The sequence below is a fragment of the Pezoporus flaviventris genome, unplaced genomic scaffold, assembly GCF_033815535.1.
Source record: "Pezoporus flaviventris isolate CSIRO_AGI_PZ_B2104156 unplaced genomic scaffold, CSIRO_AGI_Pfla_v1 ptg000083l, whole genome shotgun sequence".
Classification (NCBI taxonomy): domain Eukaryota; kingdom Metazoa; phylum Chordata; class Aves; order Psittaciformes; family Psittacidae; genus Pezoporus; species Pezoporus flaviventris.
The window spans coordinates 9,288,982-9,315,351 of NW_026892631.1; the positions used below are offsets into that span (position 1 = coordinate 9,288,982).

At 50.4% G+C, this 26,370-nt stretch overlaps 2 protein-coding genes across 3 annotated transcripts; both read left to right on the forward strand.

The window, feature by feature from the left end:
• The first annotated feature begins 1,251 nt into the window (after positions 1-1,251).
• On the forward strand, positions 1,252-14,897 carry SLC22A7 (solute carrier family 22 member 7). The gene is made up of 10 exons (XM_061475229.1): positions 1,252-1,761; positions 3,289-3,392; positions 7,493-7,647; positions 9,037-9,205; positions 10,260-10,377; positions 12,730-12,839; positions 12,931-13,145; positions 13,632-13,740; positions 14,227-14,433; positions 14,604-14,897. The coding sequence occupies exons 1-10, from the start codon at positions 1,375-1,377 to the stop codon at positions 14,659-14,661; spliced, it is 1,632 nt and encodes a 543-aa protein (XP_061331213.1). The 5' UTR covers positions 1,252-1,374; the 3' UTR covers positions 14,662-14,897.
• Positions 14,898-16,186: 1,289 nt separating this feature from the next.
• TTL (tubulin tyrosine ligase) lies at positions 16,187-25,359 on the forward strand. Of its 2 annotated transcripts, none has more exons than XM_061475165.1 (7): positions 16,187-16,471; positions 19,214-19,292; positions 20,568-20,800; positions 22,322-22,457; positions 22,546-22,815; positions 23,762-23,905; positions 24,930-25,359. In XM_061475165.1, exons 1-7 carry the CDS (start codon positions 16,315-16,317, stop codon positions 25,045-25,047), a joined length of 1,137 nt encoding a protein of 378 aa, XP_061331149.1. In that variant the 5' UTR covers positions 16,187-16,314; the 3' UTR covers positions 25,048-25,359. The 2 variants fall into 2 exon arrangements, with proteins under 2 accessions (XP_061331149.1, XP_061331150.1); XM_061475166.1 differs by having other exon boundaries at positions 22,591-22,815.
• The last annotated feature ends 1,011 nt before the right edge of the window (positions 25,360-26,370 follow it).

The window sequence follows — 26,370 nt, forward strand, 5'->3', positions numbered from 1 at the left end:
GTGAAGGAAGAAGCAAAGTCTTCTTTCCAGCTCTACAGCAGCAGCAGAGGCAGGTCCTGGGTCTAATTAACCACATGGCAGGGAGCAGCCAGTCACAGCACCTGCACACATGCTGCTCATTAACTACATCTGGTGACTGGTAAAATGAACACGTTTGGGTGAGAGAAATGCAGTCACCTGCTGCTGCACACGTGAAACAGGAGCCCCAGGAGCTGCAGAGCGCTGGCCCCTATCCCCATCTCTGACAGGGAGGCTGGAGCTGCTCTGCAGTTCGAATCTGCAGCCAGATGTCAATGGCAGCTCCTGTTCCTTGCTCTTAGAAGACCAGTGGGGAAGAAAAGTAACTTGTCCTTTAGTTGGACTTCAGCTTAAACTGTAACCCCGGAGGCACAGCGCTGTCAGATGTCCCTGCTTCACTCCTGCAGGCTTCCTCCTTGCTCGTCCCAGGGTAACACCAAAATGGTTTGCAGCGTTGGTTATTCATGGGTGACCAGGAATGCTGCTCAAAAGAGCAAAGATCAACTCAGGTCACAGCAGGGTGTCCTCTTCCTGCCAAGTGTGAGCCCATGGTGTTGCCTTGCTCAGCGTGCTTTGTGCCCTTGACAGCCTGTGCTGTGTGAAGTACAGCTGTGTGATGTACAGCAGTGATGTACAGCTGTGATGTACAGCTCTGTGATGCACAGCTGTGTGATGTACACCAGTGATGTACAGCTGTGTGATGTACACCAGTGACGTACAGCTGTGTGATGTACACCAGTGACGTACAGCTGTGTCATGCACAGTAGTGATGTACAGCAGTGTGATGTACAGCTGTGTGATGTACACCAGTGATGTACAGCTGTGTGATGCACAGCAGTGATGTACAGCAGTGTGATGTACAGCAGTGTGATGTACAGCAGTGATGTACAGCTGTGTGATGCACAGCTGTGTGATGTACAGCAGTGATGCACAGCTGTGTGATGTACAGCTCTGTGATGTACAGCTCTGTGATGTACAGCTGTGATGTACAGCTGTGTGTTACACACCATTGATGACCTCTCTTTCATCCTCTCAGATGCATCTTCCCTGCTTTCATCTTCCTTTCCTAACGTGGATCTCACTCTCAGATACCCCAACAGAAGGATATGACTCTATAAAGAGCAGGCACTTGGTGCTGGGTACACTTGAAGCGGATGTTGTGTGCACACAGGATCATTCCTTTGGCTCTACCCCAAATGGAGAGTTTCACTGTGACTTTTGACAACCTTTCAGCAAGGTCTCAAAGTCCAGTGAAGAGACTGTATGAAAACCATGGGAAGTTGAGCTCCAAGGACAGAGACCGCTTTCCAAGCTCATGTTGCTGCTCCTTGGCACGTAGCTGAATGAGAAACCTCCATGGAAGAGATGAAATTTGAGGATCTCTTCCTGGAAATCGGCGGCTTCGGCAGATTCCAGATTTGGGTTCTGTTTATCCTCTGCCTCCCAAGAATCAACCTTCCCATGCACTTCCTGCTGCACAACTTTCTCGCTGCCACCCCCCCTCACCACTGTGCAATTCCAGCCCAAGAGGCGTTCGAGAACCTCACCACGGAGGAAGTTCTGCTCATCAGCATCCCCCGGGATCCCGACGGCACCTTCAGCTCCTGCGAGATGTTCTCGCAGCCCCAGTTTCAGCTGCTGCTCAACTCCTCTCTGCAGCCCGAGAACAGCTCCATCATCCAGCACTGCCAGCACGGATGGGTCTATGACCACTCGCAGTTCACCTCTACCATCGCCACACAGGTAACGCCAGGCCTGGGGTCTAGCTGATAATGATGTTAGCTCAGTGCTTGCAGGAGCAGATGGAGAGGTGATCGCTGGGTGCACAGAATCGAAGGGGAAGCTTTGCGTTTTAACCAGTGGAAATTACTTGGATGGGGAAGCTCTGAAGCGCTTAGAATCCAACATTATCATTATTATCATTGTTATTATCATCTTGCTTAGATGCTCCCCAAGGGGCTCCCACTGAGATGGAGCACATGGAGTTAAATGTTACATGGGTACATAAATACCGCTGGATTCAATGATCTTAAAGGTCTTTTCCAACCTATATGATGCCATGATTCTATGCTGACTGGCCATAACCTTGAGCCTGCCCAAGGTCCCTGCCCATCAAACATTAACCACCCCCCTTCTGAAGCCCTGTGCTAGGGCTGACAGTGATACCTCTGGGTGTTAATGCTTTACATTCCTTGAGAAGTGGCCCAAATCACAGCAGGTCTTGGGGAAGGGGATGAATTGGTCAGACAGAAGGGACATAGAAACAGCAGTGCCGGGTGTCCCAGTGAGAGCAGGGCCGAGTCTTAACCTCCCCACCACCACTACCCCTGCTTTTGGCAGCGTAGGGGTGAGGATGCACCGGGTCCATACCTCACTTCTGCACTGCTTCTGGGAGAAAGGAGCAGAGCACCCTCGGTGGGAAAGGAAGAGGAGGTTCCCTGCAACACAGATCCTGAGCACGGAGCCTCGTGATGCTGCACCCACAGTGCACGAGCAAGGGGACAGGGCTTCCTCTGGGGTCCCCAGCAAGAAAGGTTGCTCAAGGTCTGGCCTCGGCAGACCCAACCCTGGGGCTGGGTTGATGATTAAATCCAGTTTTGCCAAGTCTGCACACAGAGAAGTCTCACTCTGCAGCTTGGCCGCAGCGTTCAGTAATGATTAGCGACATTCACACCCCCAAGAAAGCAGAGTGATGCTCATTAAGTTAATGAGGAAGAACGTGTAGAGCAGCCTCTTAGTGAGCAATCAGTAAGCTGGCATCAACAGCAAGTATCTGGTCTGAGTCCCTCTCTGCCCCCCCCTCCTCCCTGCATGCACAACTGCAAATGAAACCGGTCAGGGCAACAGTAACTGGGTATCAACAGGACATTCTCTAACCGCAGGCTGAAGCTCATCTTGCAGCTCACTGCAAACACCCATCTCACCAGGGCAGCCCCCAAAGCATGACGGAGGGAGCTGGGTGAGACATGCACCAGGGGAGGAGGAGAGCAGCTATTGCAGGAGCTCCACGACGAGTGGTACCCAGGAGAGCTTCCTGCTGCCCAGCAAGTGTTGATGGAGAGGCTGACACCGTGTCTGAGTCCTGTAAGATGCAGCTTTACGTGCATCAGGACTCTGGCACCGTCCTTTGTGCAGTTTAGTGCGGGGCTCTACCCCTCAATCAGATTTGGGTGACATAAATCGCAAGGCACGACGGCTGACCACCAGAGGGAAGGGATGTGAACAGGCAACAGAGACTGAACTAAGTGTCGCTCTGGCCTTGTGTTTCAGTGGGACCTCGTGTGTGAGCAGCGTGGACTGAACCAGGCGACCGCAACCTTCTTCTTCATCGGCGTGACGATAGGCGCCGTGATATTCGGATACCTTTCAGACAGGTTTGATCCCTTCCAGGCTGTTCCTCCAGAGCTTCAGTTTCACAAAGGCCAGGTTGGACGGGGCTCGGAGCAACCTGGTCTGGTGGAAGGTGTCCCTGCCCGTGGCAGGGGGGTGGAACTAGAGAAGCGGGGTGAAGGAGGCTCTGGTAAGCAGGGAGGCATTCCCCAATGGAGGCAATGAGGAAAACCAGAGCTCTCTCTGGCTACATGTGAGCATGTGATAATACGAACCTTAAAACCAGTAACCTAGGAAGGGCACCAGTTAAGAAATCAAATACAGCAGGAGCAGGAAACCTACCGGAGAGTGCGTAGTGCAGGCACACAGTCAGGATGTGCTCTGTACTGCAGGCTATTCATTATTCAATGCCTGAGTTTCCTCTGCAGGAAACTGCTTCCCAATTTCCTTCCTCTGGAAGCAAGCAAGCGTTAGTGTGCATCAGGCTACAGAATCACTGCCCAGCAAAGGGGAAGCAGCCCCGCAGTATGAAGCACCTGGAGACTCGGTGCTAAACATGGGGGGTTTACATCCGTATCTTTGCATGTGGGTACGCTGATATACTTCTACAAGGACCTGGCTGATCTTCAGGCTGCGTGTCCTGGCTTTGTGTCTACAGCAGGTCGATAGCACAGCTGTGGGGAATTAATTCAGGATCAGGAAAAGGAGAGGGACAAAGTAAGGCGAGGGGGGTTGCAGAAGATTCCTGCCTTGCAAACAAGTTGGATTGATCTGAACGTGCTGTAAACAGAGCATGTGAACAGAGAAGATCCCATCTACATGGGCTGCAGGGAGTTTCCGTCCCAAAGGCTCCTAAAGAAGCTGAGCTGTCCTAGGGTAAGAACAAAGGTCTCTGTGTGATTAAATAAGTGATTAAAAGCCAGGAAGGAGAGCGGAGATGGAAGTGTTCTCGTGTGACAATGGAGGGAGACCTATGCTCGGGCTTGGGTGCTCTTCAGCACATTCATAAGTTAGCATAGAATCATACAACCAGATAGGTTGGAAAAGAGCTTTGAGATCCAACCTTTACCCCAAGTCCACCACTAACCCGTGTCCCTAAGGGCCTCATTACCTGGAAAAGGAGCAAGCGAGGGAGGAGGTGATGCTGAGTGACCAGCTGGTAGAGATGAGATCTGAGTCTGTTGAGAGAGCTGCAGGAGGAGCTCAAAGAGCGCTGTGACTGGGTGGGAGCAGCAGAAGACAAAGCTTCACACAGATTAATCTAAAACAGAGAAACAGTTCTAACTTCTCACTTAAAATGGAGGCCTCTGAGCTGGCAACGGCTGCTCAGGAGCAAGACTTTGGGTTATGACGGACAGCTTGAGGCAAGCATAGAACCATAGAATAGTTAGGGTTGGAAAGGACCTTAAGATCATCCAGCTCCAACCCCACTGCCATGGGCAGGGACACCTCACACTAAACCATGGCACCCAAGGCTCTGTCCAACCTGGCCTTGAACACCACCAGGGATGGAGCATTCACAACCTCCCTGGGCAACCCATTCCAGTGCCTCACCACCCTTACAGTAAAGAACTTCCTCCTTATATCCAATCTAAACTTCCCCTGTTTAAGTTTTAACCCGTTACCCAGCAATGAGTAGCTGCTGGGGAAGTAAATGGAAAAGTAAGAATTATTAGGAAAGGAGTATAAAATGAAAGAGAATATCACTATGCAGTAACATGTAAATGCACAGTGACCCATCTTGAATACAGTGTGTATGTCCCTTCACTCTCCTTCCTCACCTCAAAAAGATACGAAAGAAATCATAGAATGGTCAGTCAGGGTTGGAATGGACATTGAGATCATCCAGTTCCAAATGGAGAAAGCTTGGAGAAACTAACAAAGACCAAGTTATGGCTTGAGCAGGACCCTAAAAGGACCCTTTGGTCTGCTCACATGGCCTATAACAAGCCTGGAGCAGAGCTGACTGCACTGCCCACGCCAGCTCCCTGGCACTGGGCACACAGCTCCCCTAAGGCCCCATAAGGGGACCCCCCCCTTAGCAACCTCCCTTTTCTCTAATAGAGATGAGGACACACTTACTTGTTCTGACAGTAATGCAGGGATGTCATCTCCAGTGCTCCACACTGAAAACCATCTGCTCCTGGGATTTTGCTCCAGTTCAGGTTTGGTTCCTTCGAAGCCAACGCAGACGTTTGGATATGAGAACGTCTCTTGGCAAATTTCACCCTGGTAAATCCTCCAACGACCTAAACTGTGAACGTATATATGCAAATATATATATATATATGTTGTTTCTGTTATTGCCTGCTCTGTTTGTACCTTGTCCTTGCACAGAACCAGCTGTATGATGCTTTGGCTGCCTTCCAGACTGGGATATTACTGAAAACAGCTTTTTCATTCCTTTTCTGTGTTTGCAGTTTGCTCCTGTTGTATTTTCTGCATTTAATCTTTCAGAGGTTGTGCTTTCCCACCTCTCCCTTTGAAGACAATTTTAACAGCATTATTCCTAGCGCAACAGGGAGCCTGAGGTTCAATCCTGCCTCTGCTCTGCCCGGCTGGTGGTGTGCTTTAGCTGAGGGAGCCCAGTAATGGGTCCATAAATAGCACCCTGCAGGGAACCTCGTGGGTTTATATTCTTCTTATTGTATTGTCCAGAAAAGTCTCCATTGAATACAAGCATCTTCTTTCTTAGGCAGGTCCCTACTGGAAACAGGAGCCAGCTCTGGGGTGTATCCGGGTAGATTCATTAGCTACCCGCTGCAGGGAGTCATTTGTGGTCACCTTTAGGAATGTTACCGTGGCACTATATCCCAGCACATCACCTTTTCCCCTGGAGCAACTGTTCTTGCCATCATCCTTCTCAGGTGGCCACGGAGAGAGCCCTAATGCCAGAACTGGACTGGGATTTCAGACCCTATAGACTGAACACTACCTGCTGACAGGGTTGACGTGCTACTCCAGTTTGAACCTCAGCTTTGTTCACATGCAGGGCTGATGCTCGTCAGAAGGTTGATGCCTGGTGCTCCATTACATACACACACATTTATCTGTGTGTGTACATATGGATCTGTGTGTATTTGATTTTCTGTGTTCCTCCACACTCTCTACACAAGGCTTTGCACCAGGAGTAAGAGATGCTACAGCTTCCAAACCCCGTGGGGAATGACTTCCTCACAGACCCCTCAGGACATCAGGGCTATTTGCACATGTGGGCTGACATCTGGATCCCTTCAATCTTCCTTTGGGATCTTTGATTTCCCTTCCAAAGCTGAGGGGGAAGTGTCATGGTTCTCTCTCTCCTCCTTGAGAGCAGTGGCAGTGGCTGGTCCTGAGTGAGCCACAGGAGAAGGAATTGCTGAGCCAGGCACAGGGACAGCCATTGGAGATATCAGTGTGTCACCAGCATGATGGCCAGTCATGCTGAATACCTTCATTGATGACATGAATCGAGTGCACCCGCAGTAGATGTGATGGGGAATGGCTGAGGGAGCTGGGGGTGGTTAGTGTGGAGAAGAGAAGGCTCGGGGGGACCTTATCGCTCTCTACAACTGCCTGAAAGGAGGATGGAGCCAGGAGGGGGCTGGGCTCTGCTCCCAAGGAACAAGGGATGGGACAAGAGGAAACGGCCTCAAGCTGCACCAGGGGAGGTTTAGGCTGGATATTAGGAACAATTCCTTCCCCAAAGGGCAGTCAGGCATTGGAACAGGCTGCCCAGGGCAGTGATGGAATCACCGTCCCTGGAAGTGTTCACAAACCGTGTAGACGAGGCCCTCAGTGACATGGGTTAGTGGTGGCCTTGGCAGTGCTGGGGTAGGTTGGACAAAATGATCTTAAAGGTCTTTTCCGACCCAGTTGATGGTTCTGTGAGGTTTCAAGCTGACATCCCTGGTTTTGATGATGGTGATGAAGAGAGGAGGGTGATATACTGTTTTGATCAGTGCTTCTCTTCCCATTGGAGAGCTCTGGGGGCAGGCTGGCCCTCTGGATGGTGTCACACCGCAGTGGCACTGGCTACATCCAGAGCCCCTTTGCAGAGCAGGCAATGTTTTCCATTCCCTTCCCAAGTCCCTGCTTGCCCCATGCCAACCCCTGCTCCTGGGGCAGGTTTTCACTGCTGTAACCCACCTTGTGCTCGTGGCAGGTTTGGCCGCAAAGCCATGCTCCAGCTGTCACTCGTGTGCTCGGTCGTGTTTGGGATGCTGAGCGCGGCCTCCGTGTCCTACAGCATGCTGGCCATCACACGGACCCTCACCGGCGTGGCCCTGAGCGGCGTCTCCCTTATTGTGTTGCCTCTGGGTAAGTACAGTGGGGTCTGTGGACACCGATGCACAGGGGTACTTGTCTAATAGGCAGGGTAGAGCTAGTACAGGAGCCTGAAACTCATTGTGTGTATGCAATAGCACCACAGACAGCCAAAAGGACATCCCTCCTGGGAGGATCCAGGAATTACAATGCCCTGTTCATCTAATTAATGGTTGAACAGTCTTCTCTAAATATAACACCCACTTATGAGTACTTCTGTTGCAACGTTAACACTTGCAATCCACGCAGCATCATTCCTGTTCAGGATCATGAGTAGCACAATAACAGACATAAACCAAAGTATCTGCCCCTTTCCTCTGACACCGAGTTCTCACCCCTCAAACACGTTGTTAAGACAATCCATCAGCACGATGATGTCTGCAGCAGCAGGAAGGAGGATGGTGTGTCATCCGCAGGGTATTCCCACCTCCCCAGTCCTGAGTTTGCTCACAGCTTTCCCGAGTTCCCAATCCGGATTTTTAGTAAGAATATGGGGAAAGAACCACCCAAAAAACCAAAACCATGCGGAGCTCGGCAAACCTGAGGCTGAGGAATTGAGGTATTTATGCCATAAAACCAAGTTCCAAACTCCGGGGTACCCGACAGAGCACTGGGTGATTCTGTAGACAGAGTTGGGATGCCCTAGGCAAGACTCATTGTATCCAAGAGCAAGTTACAGGTACAGCAAAAAAATACCCAGCCTTTTTGCAGCTATAGCCAAAAATCAAGCCAAAATGGCTCCAGTACTGGACCAGCTCACAGGAGACCTGACCCCAAAGGTTGCTGTGGTTATTATTGTTATAAAGGTTGATGCCTGCAAGACAAAGCGGAGCTTGGGAGGGACATTTCTGGTTGTTAGAGGCTGCAGCACGATGTCAAGATCTTTGGGGGGAAAGTGGCTTTTATTTCACACACACAAGAAGAAGACCACTATCTGTTATGGCTTCACATGTGCATTGGTATCTACTCTGGATGGATTCCACATGAATCCATCTTCATACATTTCTTTAATCTGGATTAACGAGTGGGCAGAGAAATGGGAAAGCGTGCACTGTGGGTAGGGGAAAGGGGTATTTGATAAAGACAACCATTTAAATGCTATTGAATGGGATTTAAAATCACCGAATGTGTTTTTCACACTGTTTCTTACTGTGTGTCCAGTATTTGTTCTTCGAAGGCTTTCTTTCAGCTGCTCACAGCTTTGCCAGAGGTTAAGCGTTGTGGATGAACGTTTTTAATGTGCCAAATGTCAGCCAACCAGTGGAGCTTTCCTGGAGGAGAACACCAGGGATGTCACCTCGCTTTGCCCTTGTTTAAAGCCCTGCAGACCCCTTCCTGGAGGAGCCCTGTGTGTCCCAGCTGAACGCTGCCTCCCTCTTGCAGGGATGGAGTGGGTGGACATTCAGCACCGCACTTTCTCCGGGATCCTGACTAGCATCTTCTGGAGCATTGGGAACATGCTGCTGGCCATGGTAGCGTACTTGGTGCGGGAATGGCACTGGCTACTAGTAGCTGTCACAGGACCTTGTCTTCTGAGCATTGTCTGCCTGTGGTGAGTGCAGCCAGATGGCTGGTGGGGATGGGAGCGGGCTTTGGGGACAAGGAGGAGGCAGGACGAAGGCATTTGGGGACAGGTTGCGGCGCAAAGGAGCAGGATTTGGTGCTGTAAGCACTGTCAGTCATGGCTTAGAGCAAGAAAAGAGAGCCCAATAAATGCAGTCAGGACCAGGTCAGATCCCTGGGTTTAATCCCTGGTAGACTCAAGACAGATCATTTATCCACCCTCTGTCCCCACCTCATCCGGGAGGATACCTTTGGTACCAGTTCTTCCATATCAGCCTATGACATCTGCAGGCTGGGCCACATGCACTTCCCATGGCTTTTCTCAGCTGTGGAGCCATCCCGATGGGTCAAATACTACATCTGCTTTCTGTGAGCTACTTCCCTCTTGTAGCATTATTTAAGCAATACTTTACATCTCTTATGCCTTAAAATGGGACATGGTCCATTTAATCAAAGAAACTGATTTTCCTCCTCTTTTTATTTTTTCATGTAGTTAATACAGACAGAATAGAGGGTCGATCCACTGACACTGTGACTAACATAAGGTTTATTGCATTGGTTTATTCAATGATCCAAAGCGGTTCCATTTCCTGGCTGGACAAAAGTCCCCTGTCAAAATAATAAGCAGGTATTCCCACAAGAACAGCTCTGCAGCAGAACAGCATCCCCTGTTGCTCAGTGACTAACATGGATGCTTCACCGGGGGCCACAGCCTCAAGGATCTAGACCCCAGTTGACAGCCTTGTGCAGAAGGCTTTGATAATGGCGAGACCCAAATGATTTTAGCAATGAACAAAGTAAATGTAGAGCTCACTAAAGCCTTTTCTACAGAGTAGTATTTTTATATCCTACAATTTCAGCATTTACAGCAGCCTCTACTCATTTAAGGGTAGAACAGCATGCACGTGTGACAGGGGTGTCCCCTTACTGCATCGCAGCTGCTATTTGTAGCTGAGGTGGAAGGCTCATAGAGAAGACCCCCTGTCTTTGGCCAGGGGTGGAAAACACGGAGCACCAACAGGAGCCCTGTCCTCTCGCACCAGGTGGGTCCCGGAGTCTGCCCGGTGGCTCATAGCCAATGGCCAAGTGAAACAAGCTCACAGGAATCTGCTCAGATGTGCAAGAATGAACGGGAGGAAGGACTTCACTGTCTCACCACAGGTGAGAAACTGGAGATCCAGACACACGTTCTTCCTCCCCCATCTTCTCTCTGTTTTACATCCATTTGATACCTGGAGCAATGCTCAGCCTGCAGTGTCATCTGTGGGCACTGTGGTCCCCAGTGTGCTGTTTCACTCTAGAAAGCAGCTACATCCACTCCTAAAATAAAGCAGCAGTTCTGCTCCCATAAGGCCAGCAATCCCCTTCATTCAATGAGGTGTCTTTTCAGTCATTATTGCCATGACAAGAAGCCTCAATGCACTGGATGATGGACTAAATACAGAGCAAGACAGGAGCATAGCCTGATAAAATAAGGCAGAGGCATCTCTCCCAGAACAGAGTATGCAGATGCATGAGCAGTTTGTGCAGCTCGGTGTTTGCCTTCTTGGTTGCTTTAGTGTTTGCCAAGTACAATGCTAGCAGAAAGCAAACACACATTGATAGCATGTAGTTGGCATAGTTTCACATTGCACTTCAGATGCATGTGGTGTTACCCAGAAATGCAAAAGCTAGTCCACTTTAGGCTGCCTTCAGTGTACGTGTGAACCTGTCAGCCATAGTGCAGGGATGCAAAGGATGTAGCAAAGCTGCTCAGCTAGGTGCTAAATAAAGGGCAAGAACCCTAAAAACTGGCCACCTACCTTCAACTCCTCATACCTTTTACCAGGGTCAAGGTACAAGACTGATCTGGAAATCTTCATCTTGTGCTGAGTTCTGTCTTAAAAACATGTGTTTTGCAGTTAGACTCACAAATGGTGACACCTTGGTCCATGGTGCTTTTCTAAGGACACTGTTGGCTCCAGTTGGATGTGATGGCCCAGTTCTAGGCAGGACTCAAATGCCAGGCAGAAGCTGGTCTCTCCCTTTGGAGAAAGACCAGAGCACAGTCTGTGATCACACCAAACCTCCACAGCCAGGCGTGGATGGCTGTGTGTCCAACACCTCTAATCACGTGGACTAATTTGGTCCACATGATTTATCTTGACCTTCCCAAGAGCAACAAAGCTCAGCTGTGAAATCCAGTGGGCACACAAGTTTGTGGCTCATTAAACATTGATCTCTTCTTTCATGTCCACTGGTTTTCCTCTCACTAAAAGACGAAGATAGGAAACCCTAGGCACCAGCATGTGAGCCCTGTGCATGGTCCTGCTGCATCTCTGTGTTCACCCACTGCTCCTGCATCCACACCACTTCCTTACCCTGGCCAGCATGTCATTTATTAAAAGCAGTTTCTTAATATCTATTGAAGAAGCAATTTGCCCTTTTGATTTACAACACAAAACTGGTGTTTAATCATGTGGGGAATGATGAGTGTGGCAGACAGGAGCTGAGTGTGACTCTGCCTTGCCTTTAATCAAGCCAGTAACTCTGACTAAATATGTAACAATAAAATGTTATATCCTTTTCCATTCAGCCTTGGCTGAAGACTCTGTATTTCAGAGCACATTGGCGCACCCTCATCCTATTGCAGGGTTAGGAAATATAGCTGGGACTTCCCCACCACACTGTGGCCACTGGACCACAATCAGGAAAGGCTTGCAGTTAGGACACCTTGAGGTTTATAAGAACACACTTGGTTTTTCTTGTTCATATCCAAACATGACTTGTCTGACTCAAGTTTGCTTTATTGATTTGACCAGGCACCAGTGTGTTTTGATTACTTATAAGGGGAATAACTGATTCTCCTTAGCTCACTTTGATTGTGAAAGATGTATGATCTCGGGGTAGTTGCACAGCACGTTACTGACATACTCTTAGGTTTAATGGCGTTGTCTTATAGAACTGATTAAGGAATTTCCCAGCGTGATGGTTTTTTCAATAGGAAAAGCTTTATCACTCATCCAGGAACTGCAAGGAATAGTATGCAATCAGAAATAAAATCCTAGCTCTTTCCTAGAGAAACAGGCTGTGTCTTACAGCTATCCTCTTCCTAACACTTGCTTTCATTTAGCACAATTCTTTTAACCAGAGAGCTCTTTGGGCTGGGATTTCTCTTTTATTAGACATTTCCACAAGTCTCCAGCCCCTGGACCTCTTCAGCATCATCTTAACTGTAGGTGATGCTCTAGGCCTGCAGATTCCCTCACCCTTCTCCCTCCCCAGCCATCACTGAATTATGTGCATTTTAAGCTTCTTGTGGTTCTCACCGTTCTGGCTCTCTCAGTTGTCCTTCCACATGTCAAGAAATCTGGTTAACATGCCACACCGGACAATGTATGCCCAGAGAACTGTTCTGCAGTGGAAACCTATGGGAAATCCAAGGTGGGGATGGGAAAGGCAAAGGCCCCAGCCTGTGTAGGGTTTCCTAAAAGTACAGCAGCTGAGCTATCTTCTTCTTCCCACCTGCCCCAGGCCCTCAGAAAGATGGCAACAGACAAGAAGCCAGGAGGGAGTTACTCCTACATCAGCTTGTTCAGGACACCAGTCCTGCGGAAGATCTCCCTGTGTTCAGGGGCTGTGTGGTAAGCAGCATCACTTCACATGGTGGAGGGACGTTCTGCAGTTCTCCAGCTGGATTTCCCTAACCCCCATCTCTACACTCTCTCCCTACAGGTTTGGTGTTGCCTTCTCTTATTATGGCATGAGCATGAACCTTACAGGCTTTGGGCTCAACATGTACCTCTCCCAGTTTGTCTTTGGCGTCATCGAGATTCCAGCCAAGATGATCATGTATGTGCTGGTGAATCGCATCGGACGGCGGCAGAGCCAGGCGTGGTCGCTCATCCTGACCGGACTGTGCATAGGAGCCAACATCATCATTCCCAAGCGTGAGACCTCCGTCCAGTTCTTGCTAAAGGGGAGGGATCCGTCCTGTGCTGCCCTAGAGAACCATAGAACTCGGGTCACAGGCAACTCTGTATAGACTTGGCCTCCACCTCAAGGCCACCTGTGGGACAAGGTTGCTACTGCGGGCTAGCCCTAACATCTAGTGGCAAGATGGTCTCGAGTCCCTGTGAAGTGGCTAGTGAAGGGCACAGTGATAGCAAGGTGAAGCGCCTGTCTTTATTATAGACATTGTAAAATGGGAAATGTCAGAATCTATCCTTTCGTCGGTTCAAGCTCCCACTTGGGCTAATACTTACCAAACTTACTGATCCAGACTTTGGAGACAGCAGCTCCAGACCTATGAAGCTCCCTGGTTTTTTCTGTAGGAGCACTGAACCTTCTTCCTTCTTGTATCTGAGGCCAAAGGAAACTTCTTCCTAGAGGCTGTTATTGCACCATTGTCTTAAATGTCTTCTCTTTCCTTCTAGCCTTCACCGCCTTGCGCTCTGTAGTAGCCATTATGGGCAAAGGTTTCTCAGAGTCTGCATTCACTACCGTCTTCTTGTACACCTCTGAGCTCTACCCCACCATACTGAGGTAAGAGATGCTACCTGCCTGAGTGCACAAGCACATAGATGGGATGCCACCTTCAGATCTTCGCCATCAGCACCAGGATGTGCTGTTGGCAAGAATGCAAGTATGATGCCTTGCCTCTAGAAGTAGCAGGTTCTAGGGATTACACATACTCACTCATCCTAGGAGGAGAATCATAGAATGGCTTGGGCTGGATCCAGTTCCAACCCAGTGGCATCCTCTGGACTCACTCCACCAGCTCCATGTCCCTCAGTGCTGGGGGCAATTATCGTTGTATGAGGATACAAATATAGAAAACAAAACAACAAAACAACCCAGAAAAAAAAACTGGCAGAGGGAAAACCAGGGAAGGGGAAAAAGCCTCAGCACTTATAGAAAAATATGGGGAAGGAGCAGAGGGTCTGCACTTTCTCCCAAGTCTTGCTATGAAAGAAGTCACCATCTGTTCCTTGTGGCATTCTGCACCTCCTCGGTGCCCTCCCTTTCCAGGCAGAACGGGATGGGGTACACCTCTTTTGTGGCACGCCTCGGTGGGGCTTTGGCCCCACTTGTGTTTCTGCTGGATGAGGTGTGGAGGTCTCTGCCCGAGGTGACCTACTGCGGTGTCGCCGTGTGCTGCGGCTCGGTGGCCTTCCTGCTCCCGGAGACCCTCAACGTGTGCCTGCCTGAGGGCATCGAGGACGTCGAGAAGACACAGTGAGTCAGCTCCATCCTGCCCTGCACACGGAGCCTGCTGAGACAGGCAGGGGACCCTCTCTCTGCCACCCGTAACTCCGCATGTGCAGGTGGCAGCGCAGTGGAGATGGGGGCTGTCAGCCTTCCTGTTCGTCTCTCCATCTGCCCAAACCTGCCTTCTTTTCTTCCAGAGTGAAAGGGCCACCGCAGATCAGTGCTCCCGAGAGCATGCCGCCTCTGCTGAAGTGACCCCATGGGCCAGCCACTGTATAGGACTGCAAAGCCAAGCTGTGCTCTGACCTGTCAATGAAAGAACCTTTACTGTGCACCTAGTCTCTCCCTGCAGGGAAAAGGGGCTGAGAACACTGGAGGAAGGAGGTGGATCAGGAAAGCAGCTAGAGGGAGCTAACCCACTCTGCAGCGTGACCAGGAGCAAGAATGCAGAGGTCTAAAACGGTGCGGAAATAAAGTGCTAAGCTCTTCCAGTCTTTGCCCTTGTTGGACAAGCAGCACCTTTCAGATCCATTCTAGAAACTACCATCCACTGCTTTACACACCACAAGGAACACAGTGCAGCAAGAAACAATAGTGTGAATTGTACAAACCCAAGTCATCTCCTATACATCTGACTGGGTGGTGGATAAACCATCAGCTGTAGAGACAAGTGTCTCTTGAGTTTGGAAACCGGGCATTTCTCACTCTGAGGCTCAACACCTGCAAAAAACACACGCAGGAATCTCACTGAGAACGGGAAAACTTCAAGTATTTGTCCCAAATACACAAAGACGAAAACAAGATTTTGCAGACTGCTTAAATGTAGTGTGTGTAAGCACCCTTTAGCTAAAAAAAACCAAACCCAACAAAACAAAACATACCACACTGCTAAAAGAACCTTCGCATGGCATATTTACTAATCCATTATTGAACTTCATTCTGCTTACTGGTCTAAACATTGATCTTAAATTTATGTAATGCCTTTGCATTTTGCCCTTCCTTCTCCAAACAATGACATGAGCCATCAACTTATCTACAGATCTGGAAGCCTGACAAACAGCACTTTCCCTAAATTGGGAAGAGGGAATGGCCTCAGCATTTAAGTCCCAGGGGCACTGTGATTCTCTGGGCTGTGAGGGGTTTAAAGCACAGGGGTAACACAAACCAAGGATGAATCTGGAAGCGGGTGCAGACCCATCCCAGGTCAACAAGCACCTCCTAATACAGACAAGCTGCTGGCTTCAATAGACTCCCAGACTGGTTTGGGTTGGAAAGGACCTTAAAGCTCATCCAGTTCCAACCCCTGCCACGGGCAGGGACACCTTCCACTAGACCAGGTTGCTCCAAGCCCCTGTGTCCAACCTGGCCTTGAACACTGCCAGGGATGGGGCAGCCACAGCTTCTCTGGGCACCCTGTGCCAGGACCTCAGCACCCTCACAGGGAAGAATTTCTTCCTAATGTCTCATCTCAGTCTCCCCTCTGTCAGGTTAAAGCCATTCCCCCTTGCCCTGTCCCTTATCGGGAGCCCTGCTCACGCTGCCGGTGACGCAGCGCAGGACACGGCCGGTGCCTGTGCCGCGGGTTCCGCAGCAGCACGGGCGGTGCGCGCTGCACCGGAGCCTGGGCGCCGGCAGGCCCGGGGGTGATCTCCCCGCACGGTGCCGGACGCGGACGGGCGGTACCGGAGCACACCGGGGAGCCCCGGCCTGCGGACGGGCGGTGCCCGGTAACGTCAGGGGGCGTTTCGCTCCACTTCCGGGTCACCCCCCCCTCCCCTCCCGCCGCGGCGGGCCGGGCCATGCTGAGGGGGGCCGGGCGGCGCCGGGCCCTGCCTGGGCAGCGGCGGGGCCCCATGGGGCTGGGGCGCGCCCGGGGCCGCCGCGGGTAGGGAGGGGAGTCCCGGCGCCATGTACACGTTCGTGGTGCGGGACGAGGGCAGCAGCGTGTACGCCGAGGTGAGCCGGCTGCTGCTGGCCAGCGGGCAGTGGCGGCGCCTGCGGAGGGACAACCCGCGCTTCAACCTGATGCTGGGCGAGAGGAACCGGCTCCCCTTCGGCAGGCTGGGTAAGGCCGTGCCCCGCGCACCCCCGCTGCAGCCCGGCCGTGCCCGTCCCGCTCGGTGGGGTCCGCCGTCCGCCCCGGGCAGGGCGTGCCAGGGTTGGGAGGGGGTGTCCCCGGTCTGTCTCCCCGCTGGCACCGTGTGCCGGGCTCCCTGTCACGGGCACCCGGTGCAAGCCCCCGGGTGCGTCGCTCAGAACAAAGCAGGAGCCGGGAGGGTCTCGGTGCAGCCGCTTCCCGGGCAGGGCTCTCCGCAGGGCCGGGTCCCGGGCATCGGCTGCATCGGGGCTTAGAGGATCCCCCCCTCGCAAGCTCTCGGAGGGTGGTTTCACCAGTGCCTCCCCCGCCAGAACACACAGCCCATCTTGGGGGTGCGGGGGGCAGAGGGCCCCTGGAGACCCCCCTCTTGTATGCCACAGACCCTCGGGGCCCCAGCACCCATGGGTGCAGCCCCCACCTCCTGCCCTGCCTGCTTTGTACTGCAGCAACACGCTTGGGGACACCCCTGCAGGGGCTTTCCCCCCAGTCGCAGGGGCTCTGGTCACCCAGCACGGGGCTGTGGGGAAGGCGGTGGTGCCTGGTGCAGGGCAGGGGCGTTGCAGTGCTGAGCTTACATGTTCTGGGGGTGTTGCTATTGTTTGGGACTGGTGAGGGAACGGGTCTGAGCCAAGCACGATCAAACCTTTGCACTGGAGCTGAAGCTGGTGGGGGTGTGCCTCTGCAGGGGATGACAGCATGTATAGTGCCGGCTTGAAGCAGGATGAGGGTTATTCCAGAGGTTCTCTGTGGGTGTAGGCCCAGGCCAGCCTCCCTCCCCACCTTTCCCCCTCCTTCCTGAGTCCCTGGGTCACACTGTCAACATGCAAGGTCCTGGGAGCTTCCCTCTGCAAGGTTGTCCCCTGCCTGCCATACACACTGCCTGTCCAGGGCACAGCCACCTGGTCCTCTGCCCCACGGATGAGGAAGAGCCCAGGAGTAGGCAGGGAGTGTGCCATGCACTGCCTGCAAGTGAGGAGAGCTGAGCCAGGCGCTGGCAGCACTGTAAGGACCAGAGATGCACTGTCATTGCCCACGGCTGGCAGGTCTCCGTGCGTGGTGCCAATTGCTGTTCTGGCTCCTGTCACCAGGCCTGTTGGAGCAGGTTTGAGATGAGAACACTGCAGACCCCAGCTGTTTCCCTCCCACAGTCCCCCATGTCTGCATCCATTGGCTGGCAGGACCCTCCTGGTCTCCCTCCCTGCTCTTGGACCTGGTTTCTTCCTTTCTGGGGTGAGTTTGCAGCACTGCTTCTGGCTGCAGAAACATCAGAGCAGGAGGAGCTCCCTTGCCCCAGCAGCTCCAGGACAGGATGGCTTTTGCAGCCCTTTTCTTGCAGTTCAGACCCAGCACCGACTGTTCTTTCAGACTGCAAGTCACCAGCTCCAGCACCTTTTCCCTTGTCTCCTCATGTGTTTGTGAGTGACAAGTCCACATCACATGGCAATGCCATCTGGTCACCTCCCAGCATCATGGTGTCTGCAGCAGGCAGGGAAGCACCAGGGGAGGCTTAAAGCAGTAAGGATGCTCACACGCAGTGTCACCAGGCTCTAATGTGGCCAGCGGGTCGTGCCTTGGCACTGGCTTCTTTAACCCATCCTTCTGTAGCCGAAGCTGGTTGCCTGAAATCAGTAGATTCAAACCAAAAATAATGTGGTTATTTTGGTGCATCTTCCAAAAAGCTGTATCTTCTCTGTAACGTTTTCCTAAAGCTGTCGCCCTGAGCAACTGTTGCATCAAAGCTGGGTTGGTTTGGTTTTCCTAAAGTCTTTGCTCAGTGGAAGGAGACATTAATTCACAGGACTGTAGGTATTCGCATTACTTGGGGTTGTACTAGTGGGCACCATGCGAGTAAAATTAGGTGAGACATGAGGAAGAAGCTCTTCCCTGTGAGGGTGCTGAGGCCCTGGCACAGGGTGCCCAGAGAAGCTGTGGCTGCCCCATCCCTGGCAGTGTTCGAGGCCAGATTGGACACAGGGGCTTGGAGCAACATGGTCTAGTGGAAGGTGTCCCTGCCCGTGGCAGGGATTGGAACTGGATGAGCTTTACGGTCCTTTCTGACCCAAACCATTCTATAGCTTTATTCTATGTCTTGCTCTCAGCTGGAAGCTGGACAGGATGGCAGCAGCTGTCTGTAGTGTAACATAAATCTGGGCATCACCATGCAGTCTCTCCCACACAGCCACTGCAGCTGAACATAGATGTGCAGGAGGCGAGTGATACCTGGGGCAGTACCTGGGTCTACCTCTGCAGACTGCCAGAGTGAAGTAAGACACACATCCTTTAACATTTCCCAGTGTGCTACAGAGAATCCTGCTGTCCACAAAGAAAGAAATGAGGCCCTGTCCTAAGCTGTGTTCTTTGTATTGTGGTGTGCTTCCCTGCATCCTCCTGCTGCATTTAAAAGTAGCTGAAATCTTTGCTTATAAAAACTGCCACCAGGAAAAGGAGAACATTCTTTGGGTGATGTTGTCAGTTCCTAGCATGAATTAGGAAATCATTCTTTTCCATTGGAATATTGAAGTGTCAGGTTTATGTAATTAAAAGAGAGGAAACACAGGAGCTAATACCAGCTTAGAGTCTGTTTCTGTGACACAGAGCAAGGAAACAGCCTCCATTCTCTGCCCTCCTGTGCAGGTCCTTTCCACCAAGCACATGTGTTTCCTTTATTAATAGAGAAGTTTGTCTGATGTCTTTGTTTCCCCTTTTTAGGCCACGAACCCGGTCTCGTGCAGCTGGTGAATTACTACAGGGGAGCAGACAAGCTGTGCCGCAAAGCGTCTCTAGTGAAGTAAGACATGCACCGAAACGTTACATGGGTTGGGCAGAAATTCTTCTGAGCATGGTTGAGCGTTGAAGCTCTTGAGAAGGTATTTCACAGAACAGCTGCCCTGGGAGTGTCCCAGCACGTGCTGTCTTCAGGCTCCTGTGCTGGTCTCTGGAGCTATCTGAGTGCATAAAGACTTCTCTGTAACTTCAGGGGAAATGCTGTTTCCACTGAATTACATCTGCTTGAAACCAGAGAGTGCAGTGAATCAGATTAGAGCCAAATCAAAAGAGAGATTAAAAAAAAAAACCAAACAACCCATATCTGCTGTTTTTCCTTGTGACATTTAATTCAAAGTTACCCCTTTTATTCTGTTTCATACAGAGATGAGACACTAATATGCCTTCAGCTAATGAGATTTGTTGGTCAAACAAATGCTTGAAAACATCTCCAGGCAGAGCTCTGGGGGTTATTTCTGCATGGCCAGCCATGCCAGGGTCTCCTGGGGAAATGTGGATGAGCTTTCATTGTAGATAAGCTCTTCCGTCTGCAAACTCTGCAGCCATTAGGGCATCTTCATGTCAGAGCTCTTGATCTCCTTCAAGCGTTTGATTCCACATTAGTGTTTGTGCTGCCTCTTGCTGATGCAGTCCTGCAGACTGGGTGTGCTGATCCAAGGTCTCTCTTTCCCCTGTTAAGAACCTGGTCCCAATCACTTAACAATTGTGATGGTGTTTGTCAGGAGCTAGCAGAGTGTTCTTTACACAAGCACTTGCAGTGCTCCCCAGCTAGATTTCTCCGGCCCATGGTCTAGAGGCAGTGCTGAAAGTTCTTGCACACCTCTTTTTCTCTCCTGGAGCTCAGCTGACCTTTCTAACTGTGGGTGAACCATGCATACAGCTACTTAGGAACCCAGGGGACCACAGATGGCATTCCTCAAGGCAACCAGGATGTCACTGACCGCCAGTCAGTCTCTCACAGAGAGAATCAGCAAGTCATGAGCTCTGCTTTTGGCCTTCAGCAAGCTCAGAGTGAGCATTAAGAGAGGCGGGCAGCAGCCTTGACTCTGAAAGAAAATGGGCCTGGGCTCTGCTACCAGGAATGTACTGGAAGGAGAGATGTGCCAGAGACATCCAAGACACCTTGGGACCTTGCTTTCAGTGGGTTCCCAGTGGCCTTCGTTGGCCACTGCTATTCACCACCAAGCAAAAGAGCCCAGTTAATGATGGTTTTTACTTAAATGTTGCCCATGCAGGTGGGGACTCTCTGGAGATTAACAACCTGTCTCTGTTCACCCAGGCTAATCAAGACAAGCCCTGAACTATCGGAGTCCTGCACGTGGTTCCCCGAGTCGTACGTGATTTACCCAACAAACTTGAAGACCCCTGTGGCTCCAGCCCAGAATGGAATTCGCCACCTCATCAACAACACAAGGACGGATGAGCGGGAAGTCTTCTTGGCAGCCTACAACAGGCGGCGGGAAGGCAATGAAGGCAACGTCTGGATCGCCAAGTCCTCAGCTGGTGCCAAAGGTTCATTCCACAACAAAATGAGCCCCCTTCTCATTATTCCTTACTCTTGACCAGTAGAGTCCCAGGGTTTGGCTAAGCCCAGCTGATATTTAGCATGTTTATGAAAGGCTTCACCTTCCAACTTTATGCCAGTCAAGCCGGCACAGTGCTCTTCTTTGCTTGGCGGCATGGCTCCTGACAAGCGTTGTAACATGCACACAATGCTTAGGATGGCAGTGAAAGGAGCACCCGTTTTCTGTGTTTGTGTCTCAAAATACAGGGAAGTTTGCTGCAGGGAGAAGGCAGCAGGCACCAGGAGGCAAGGGAAGTACATAGAGCAGGAGATAACAGAGAGCAAAATGGGATACGGGGAGGAAGGCAGCAGGCAGGACAGCAGCCTTCAAGGGCAAGGATCCCAGATGTCCGTGCTGTAGCTAAGCCTGCTGCAAGGAGTCTGCATGATAAAACTGTGCCTCATGCTAGCATCCTTCACTGCTCTGCTCTCTTGGCTGTGTTTCTGAGAAGCAACAGCAGAATATGCTTATGTTTGTTAGGGAGGAGGAGAGATGAGTCATGTTAATCTTCTAGAGGAAGTTTTAAATGTCTGGGGATTACTTCTAATGAAGAGGAAAGCTTGTCAATATTAATTGCCAAGGCAGGTCCAGCTCAGGCACAGCTGTTGACCTGGGACAGGTCTAGTGGAAGCTTGGTTGTCTATCAGTGAAAGGAAAATTAGAGGTTTAGGATGTCACTTAAAAATTGAGGAATTTTTCAACTGTGGCTAGAGGTTTTGATCCTTTCTTTGGGAGAAGGGTCAGCTGGCCCATGTAAGCTGCTTTGCTGCCTCGCTGGGTACTCAGTTAAGCTAACCTCACCCTTGATTCACCGTCTGTCCAGTGCAGAGACTTACAGAGGTGGTGTTTCCCTCTTTCCCCCAGTGCACAGCCTGTGGTTGTACCAATGCCAGACAAGTGTTAGATAATTTTACCTGAGCTGGTTTAGCCCTCATATGGCACCGTGCCATCTTTTTATCAGATCCCAGAAGGGATACGTTTTCTCTTCATTCCTCTGCAACAGTGGCTTCAGATCTGGGCTCCTGCAAGAAATACACAGTGACAGCTTCAGCCATAACGTGGCAGTATTTGAACAGCACGTCTAACTTTGTTAATGAAGATCCTCCACAGCAGGGAAAACACTGTCTGTATGGATGAGCGTTTTGAAATGGTGCTTTTCCTAATTCAGCAATGATTTTAATAGTAGCTGAAATGAATTTGGTGAGCAGGGCGATGCTGTGCAAGCGTGCATGCCTCTTCTCTGGCAGCCAGAGAAGCCAGGCAGGGGTATAAAGTCAGTTTGCCATCACAGGTACCTTTGTTTCCCATTTGCTTTAGCTCTGGTTACTGGGGAGAGAGATCCCTGTACTGTGGTAACAGCCACGTGGCTTTGTGGGCAAATGAGCCATGGTCCACATGAGCCCTGAAAAAGCTCCAGCAAAGGCAGAAGGATCCTCAGCCTGATTTTGCCTTTGTCTTTCTGTGCCAGGGGAAGGGATCCTGATTTCTTCAGAGGCTGCAGAGCTCCTGGACTTCATCGATGAGCAGGGACAAGTGCATGTGATTCAGAAATACCTGGAAAAGCCTCTGCTTTTAGAGCCAGGGCATCGCAAGTTTGACATCAGGTAACCTTTTCTGCTCTTGTAACACCGGTTTCCATTTTCGTGCTCTTTTTCTTTTTAAGCCACTGTGACTTGTTCTCTTGCCCCTCAGGAGCTGGGTTCTTGTGGATCATCAATATAATATCTACCTCTACAGAGAGGGTGTCCTGCGGACCTCTTCCGAACCATATAACAGTGCTAATTTCCAGGACAAAACCTGCCATTTGACCAATCACTGCATTCAGAAGGAGTATTCCAAAAACTACGGGCGGTATGAGGAAGGGAATGAAATGTTCTTTGAAGAGTTCAACCAGTATCTGATGGATGCCCTGAACACAACGCTTGAGAATAGCATCTTACTGCAAATCAAAAACATAATAAGGTAGCCAGCTGCCTGTTGCACAGGGGAGCATAACCCTTCAGTGACAGGGAATGTGTACGGACACAGCTGGGGAAGCAGACAGACTGACTGACAAGGGAAGGGTTTCAATTGTGTAAATGTAAGATAAAGCCATAAACACCCCAGTGTCACTGCTCAGTGAAGATGGACTTCCATAGGTGCTGCTCTCTCAAGGGTATGTGTCAATGTGTCTGCAGTTTGCTAGTTGTGGCTGGAGAAGGATGCAGTGAGATCACTTGGTAAGGGAAGAGGGTAGGTCAAAAGACAGGTCTGGGAGAGGCTGAGGTTAAAATAAGGTGTGAGAGGAGAAATGAAGCGAGACTCAAGTCTGGGGGATCTCACTACTTCCCCCACTATTAGGAAGCAGCAGCAAATCGCATTGGTGTAGGTTGCCTTAGTCCACACAGAGCCACCTACCTCCTGGGCACAGAAACTGCCTGGAAGGAGATCTTAGAGATCACGGCACCGCAGAGAATCCAGGTCTTCGCAGTGCTCCTTCATGATGGAATTTACTTTCGAGTTCCCTACTGCTGTTACTTACATGATGTTTGAGGAACTCTGAGGCAAACAAGCTCTCAGTGGCAATTCCTTGGGGACCTGGTGTAGCCCTTTCTACCTCTGACTTCTGCTCCAGGCTCTAATTGCACATTATGTTCTTCAGCTTCCCTGATTCAGTAGTGAGTGTGGCTGCTTCTCTCCAGCTCTTTGGGAGTTAACTCAGGGGTGTCCCACATGTTTTTTGATGGTTGCAGGTTGTCACTTGTCAGGGACCTGGTTACCATGATGTGTGTTGGATATGGCTTGTAATCTGGGGCAGGCCCAGAGCAACAGGGGACCAGTTAACTGTGCTATAAGTGTGCCCTCAGAAACTGCAGTGTGACACGTCTGCAGGGCTATTAATCTTGACTTTCTGTTTTTCCCTTCACAGAAGCTGCCTTACGTGTATAGAGCCTGCAATCAGCACAAAGCATCTTCACTACCAGAGCTTCCAGCTCTTTGGTTTTGACTTCATGGTGGATGAGGAGCTGAAGGTCTGGCTGATAGAAGTCAATGGGGCCCCAGCCTGTGCCCAGTGAGTACTCAGTTTCTGTAATACCCTTGTGATGCCACTGTTCATGTGCCTTACCCAAAACGTGGCTGTGTCCCAGCTCCAAGTGACAAAGGTGGAAGAAAGTGAATGGCAGGGAAGTTTCCTAGGCACCAGACACTAGTTAGTGCCATTTGATTTAAGTTCATTACTCCTGTGTTTGGGATCTTGCAGCTTCTTTCCTATGTGAGATGGAGAACTAGCCTTACGTTTTGGACATAAGGGTTTGAATATAACTTGGGTCATCTTTATTGATGCTATTGGGTTCTGTTGCAGAATTAATGCTTCAGGGGTCAAGTAGTTTTTCAGTCTCCCTTGTGGAGCCACTGGTGGCTGGTCTTTACGTGAACAGATGATAAATGAGTAGCATTAAGGGCAGCAGCTGGGAGTGAGTGAATGGATTTGCAGGCAGCAGGACCCCAGAGCACACTATGAATGCTGCAGACATTGGATGAAAGCCTCCAGCAGCTGCAGGGAGGCTGGGGCAGCCAAACAGCTGTGCCCATGAACATCTCTGCATAGGCACAGCAGGAGGTGGTGTATTATGTGATGGAGATGACTGCAGAAGACTGAAAATCTTTGCTAAATGGGCACTGTATCATGCACAAGCCTGGCAAAACAGAACAGACTGTACATCACTACATTAGAAGTTGATTAGATTAGATACAGATTAGATTAGATGTAGATTAGATTAGAACATCACCAGCAGTAGTCAAAAAATACAGGTCAGACCTGCCTGTTCAGCAGCTTTTTCAGAGCTAAGGCTTAGGGAGCTTTCTGAGTTCAGGATGCCCCCTTCACCATGTGCACTGTGATGCAGTACTGCCTTGCACACCCTTGTGTTGCTGTACGGGCAGAATTTGGCTGTTGTTGGGTGGATTTGGGTTGCAGCAATGCCCTGTTTGCTTTGTGCCCCTATGGCAAACTGCATGTCTACATAAAAATTAGTCAGGGGGTTGCTGGTTTGTCCCCCCTTCGTATCTCATCCTGTCTCTCTCTCATCTCTTAGGAAGCTGTATGCAGAGCTCTGCCAAGGAATTGTGGATGTAGCCATCTCTAGTGTGTTTCCCCTCAGTGACACTGGGCAGAAGACAAGCCAGTCATCATCGATCTTTATCAAGCTGTGACAACAACAGGAATTGCCTCTGCTGTGCACAGGGATAGACTGCACCCGTCGGGTCAGCACAGTGCAGTGGCTTATCTCAGTATCATGCCAAAAAGTGATAAAGACAGGCCACCTATATTCTGGGAAATCATGGAGGAAAACAACAAATCCAGGCATCCACACAAGAGCTGCAATGAGCCAGAGCTCTGGCCAAATAACTCTGCCTGCATTCACCAAAATCCACTTTAGAAACAGCTTGTGTGACTTTGATACCTGAAACAAATCTCTGGGAGAACAAAATAACCTTAAAATGAAACCCCAACAGGGATACTATCATACTGTATTAGCTCCTTCTTTTCTATAGAGATAACATTGGGTTTTTTAAAGGAATTGAGTGAAGAGAACGATGATCTCCCAGGACGTCGTGGCTGGGAAGTTGTCCTCCTCCCGCTGTGTTTCCTCTTTCCTCACCTACTGCATCATTAGTGCCTTAGCTCAGCTCCAAATAGGTGACTCCTTTACTTTGTTCCTGATATATTTTGTAGAAAGGAGCAAGCTCTTTTGCATCGCAGGATGCCTAAAACCAGGAACACCAAGAAGTCAGTTTCCTTAAGTCATGTTTCAAGCTGGTTGGCTGAACACCCAGGCAACGGCTGGCAAAAGGGTGCTGAACTGCAGGTGGTGAATTAACCCAAGCAAGGAAGGCAGTTTTATTTATAGCTATCCCATTTCCTAATGAGATTTGAATCAGTGTCCGTCCCAGTCTGGTGCAGTTGGATTCAGTTTAAAAGAGGTAGAGACACCCCCTCGGGGCTCACTGACAGGCTGTAGGATTTCTAGCATCACTTTTGTGCTGAGAGTGTTTCAAACAGCAGAAACCCAACCTCCTCAGTTTCTTCTGAGACACTGCAGTGGACTCAGCCTCTTCTCTCAGCTTTCACCTTCATGCATTTGAGCCTCAAATCTGAAATCTTTCAACCCAAAAATGCTGTCATTTTCTGCCTTGAACGCAGTCCACAACTCAGTCCCAGCTCTGGGGAAGGTGGGTGAGGTTTTGCAGACCAGGAAGGGCGTTCCCTGTGTACAGGTTTGCTACACACCTGGGAAGCCATGTGTTTTGGTGGGGAAGGGGAGGTGAAAATCCTTGAGGTCCCTGAATTTCAAAGCTAACATCTACTAAATCCTTGGCTTATTGTCTACCCTGTGAAGTGCATCTGAATTTTCACTAAGCCCAGCACATCCCTCCTAAGGGCAGAGCTCAGTGGGTGGTGGTCAGGGCTGTGTTCTGCTGCCTCTGGCAGGAAAGATGCTTGGCACCCAAATAAGCCAATTCCTGTTACCCAAA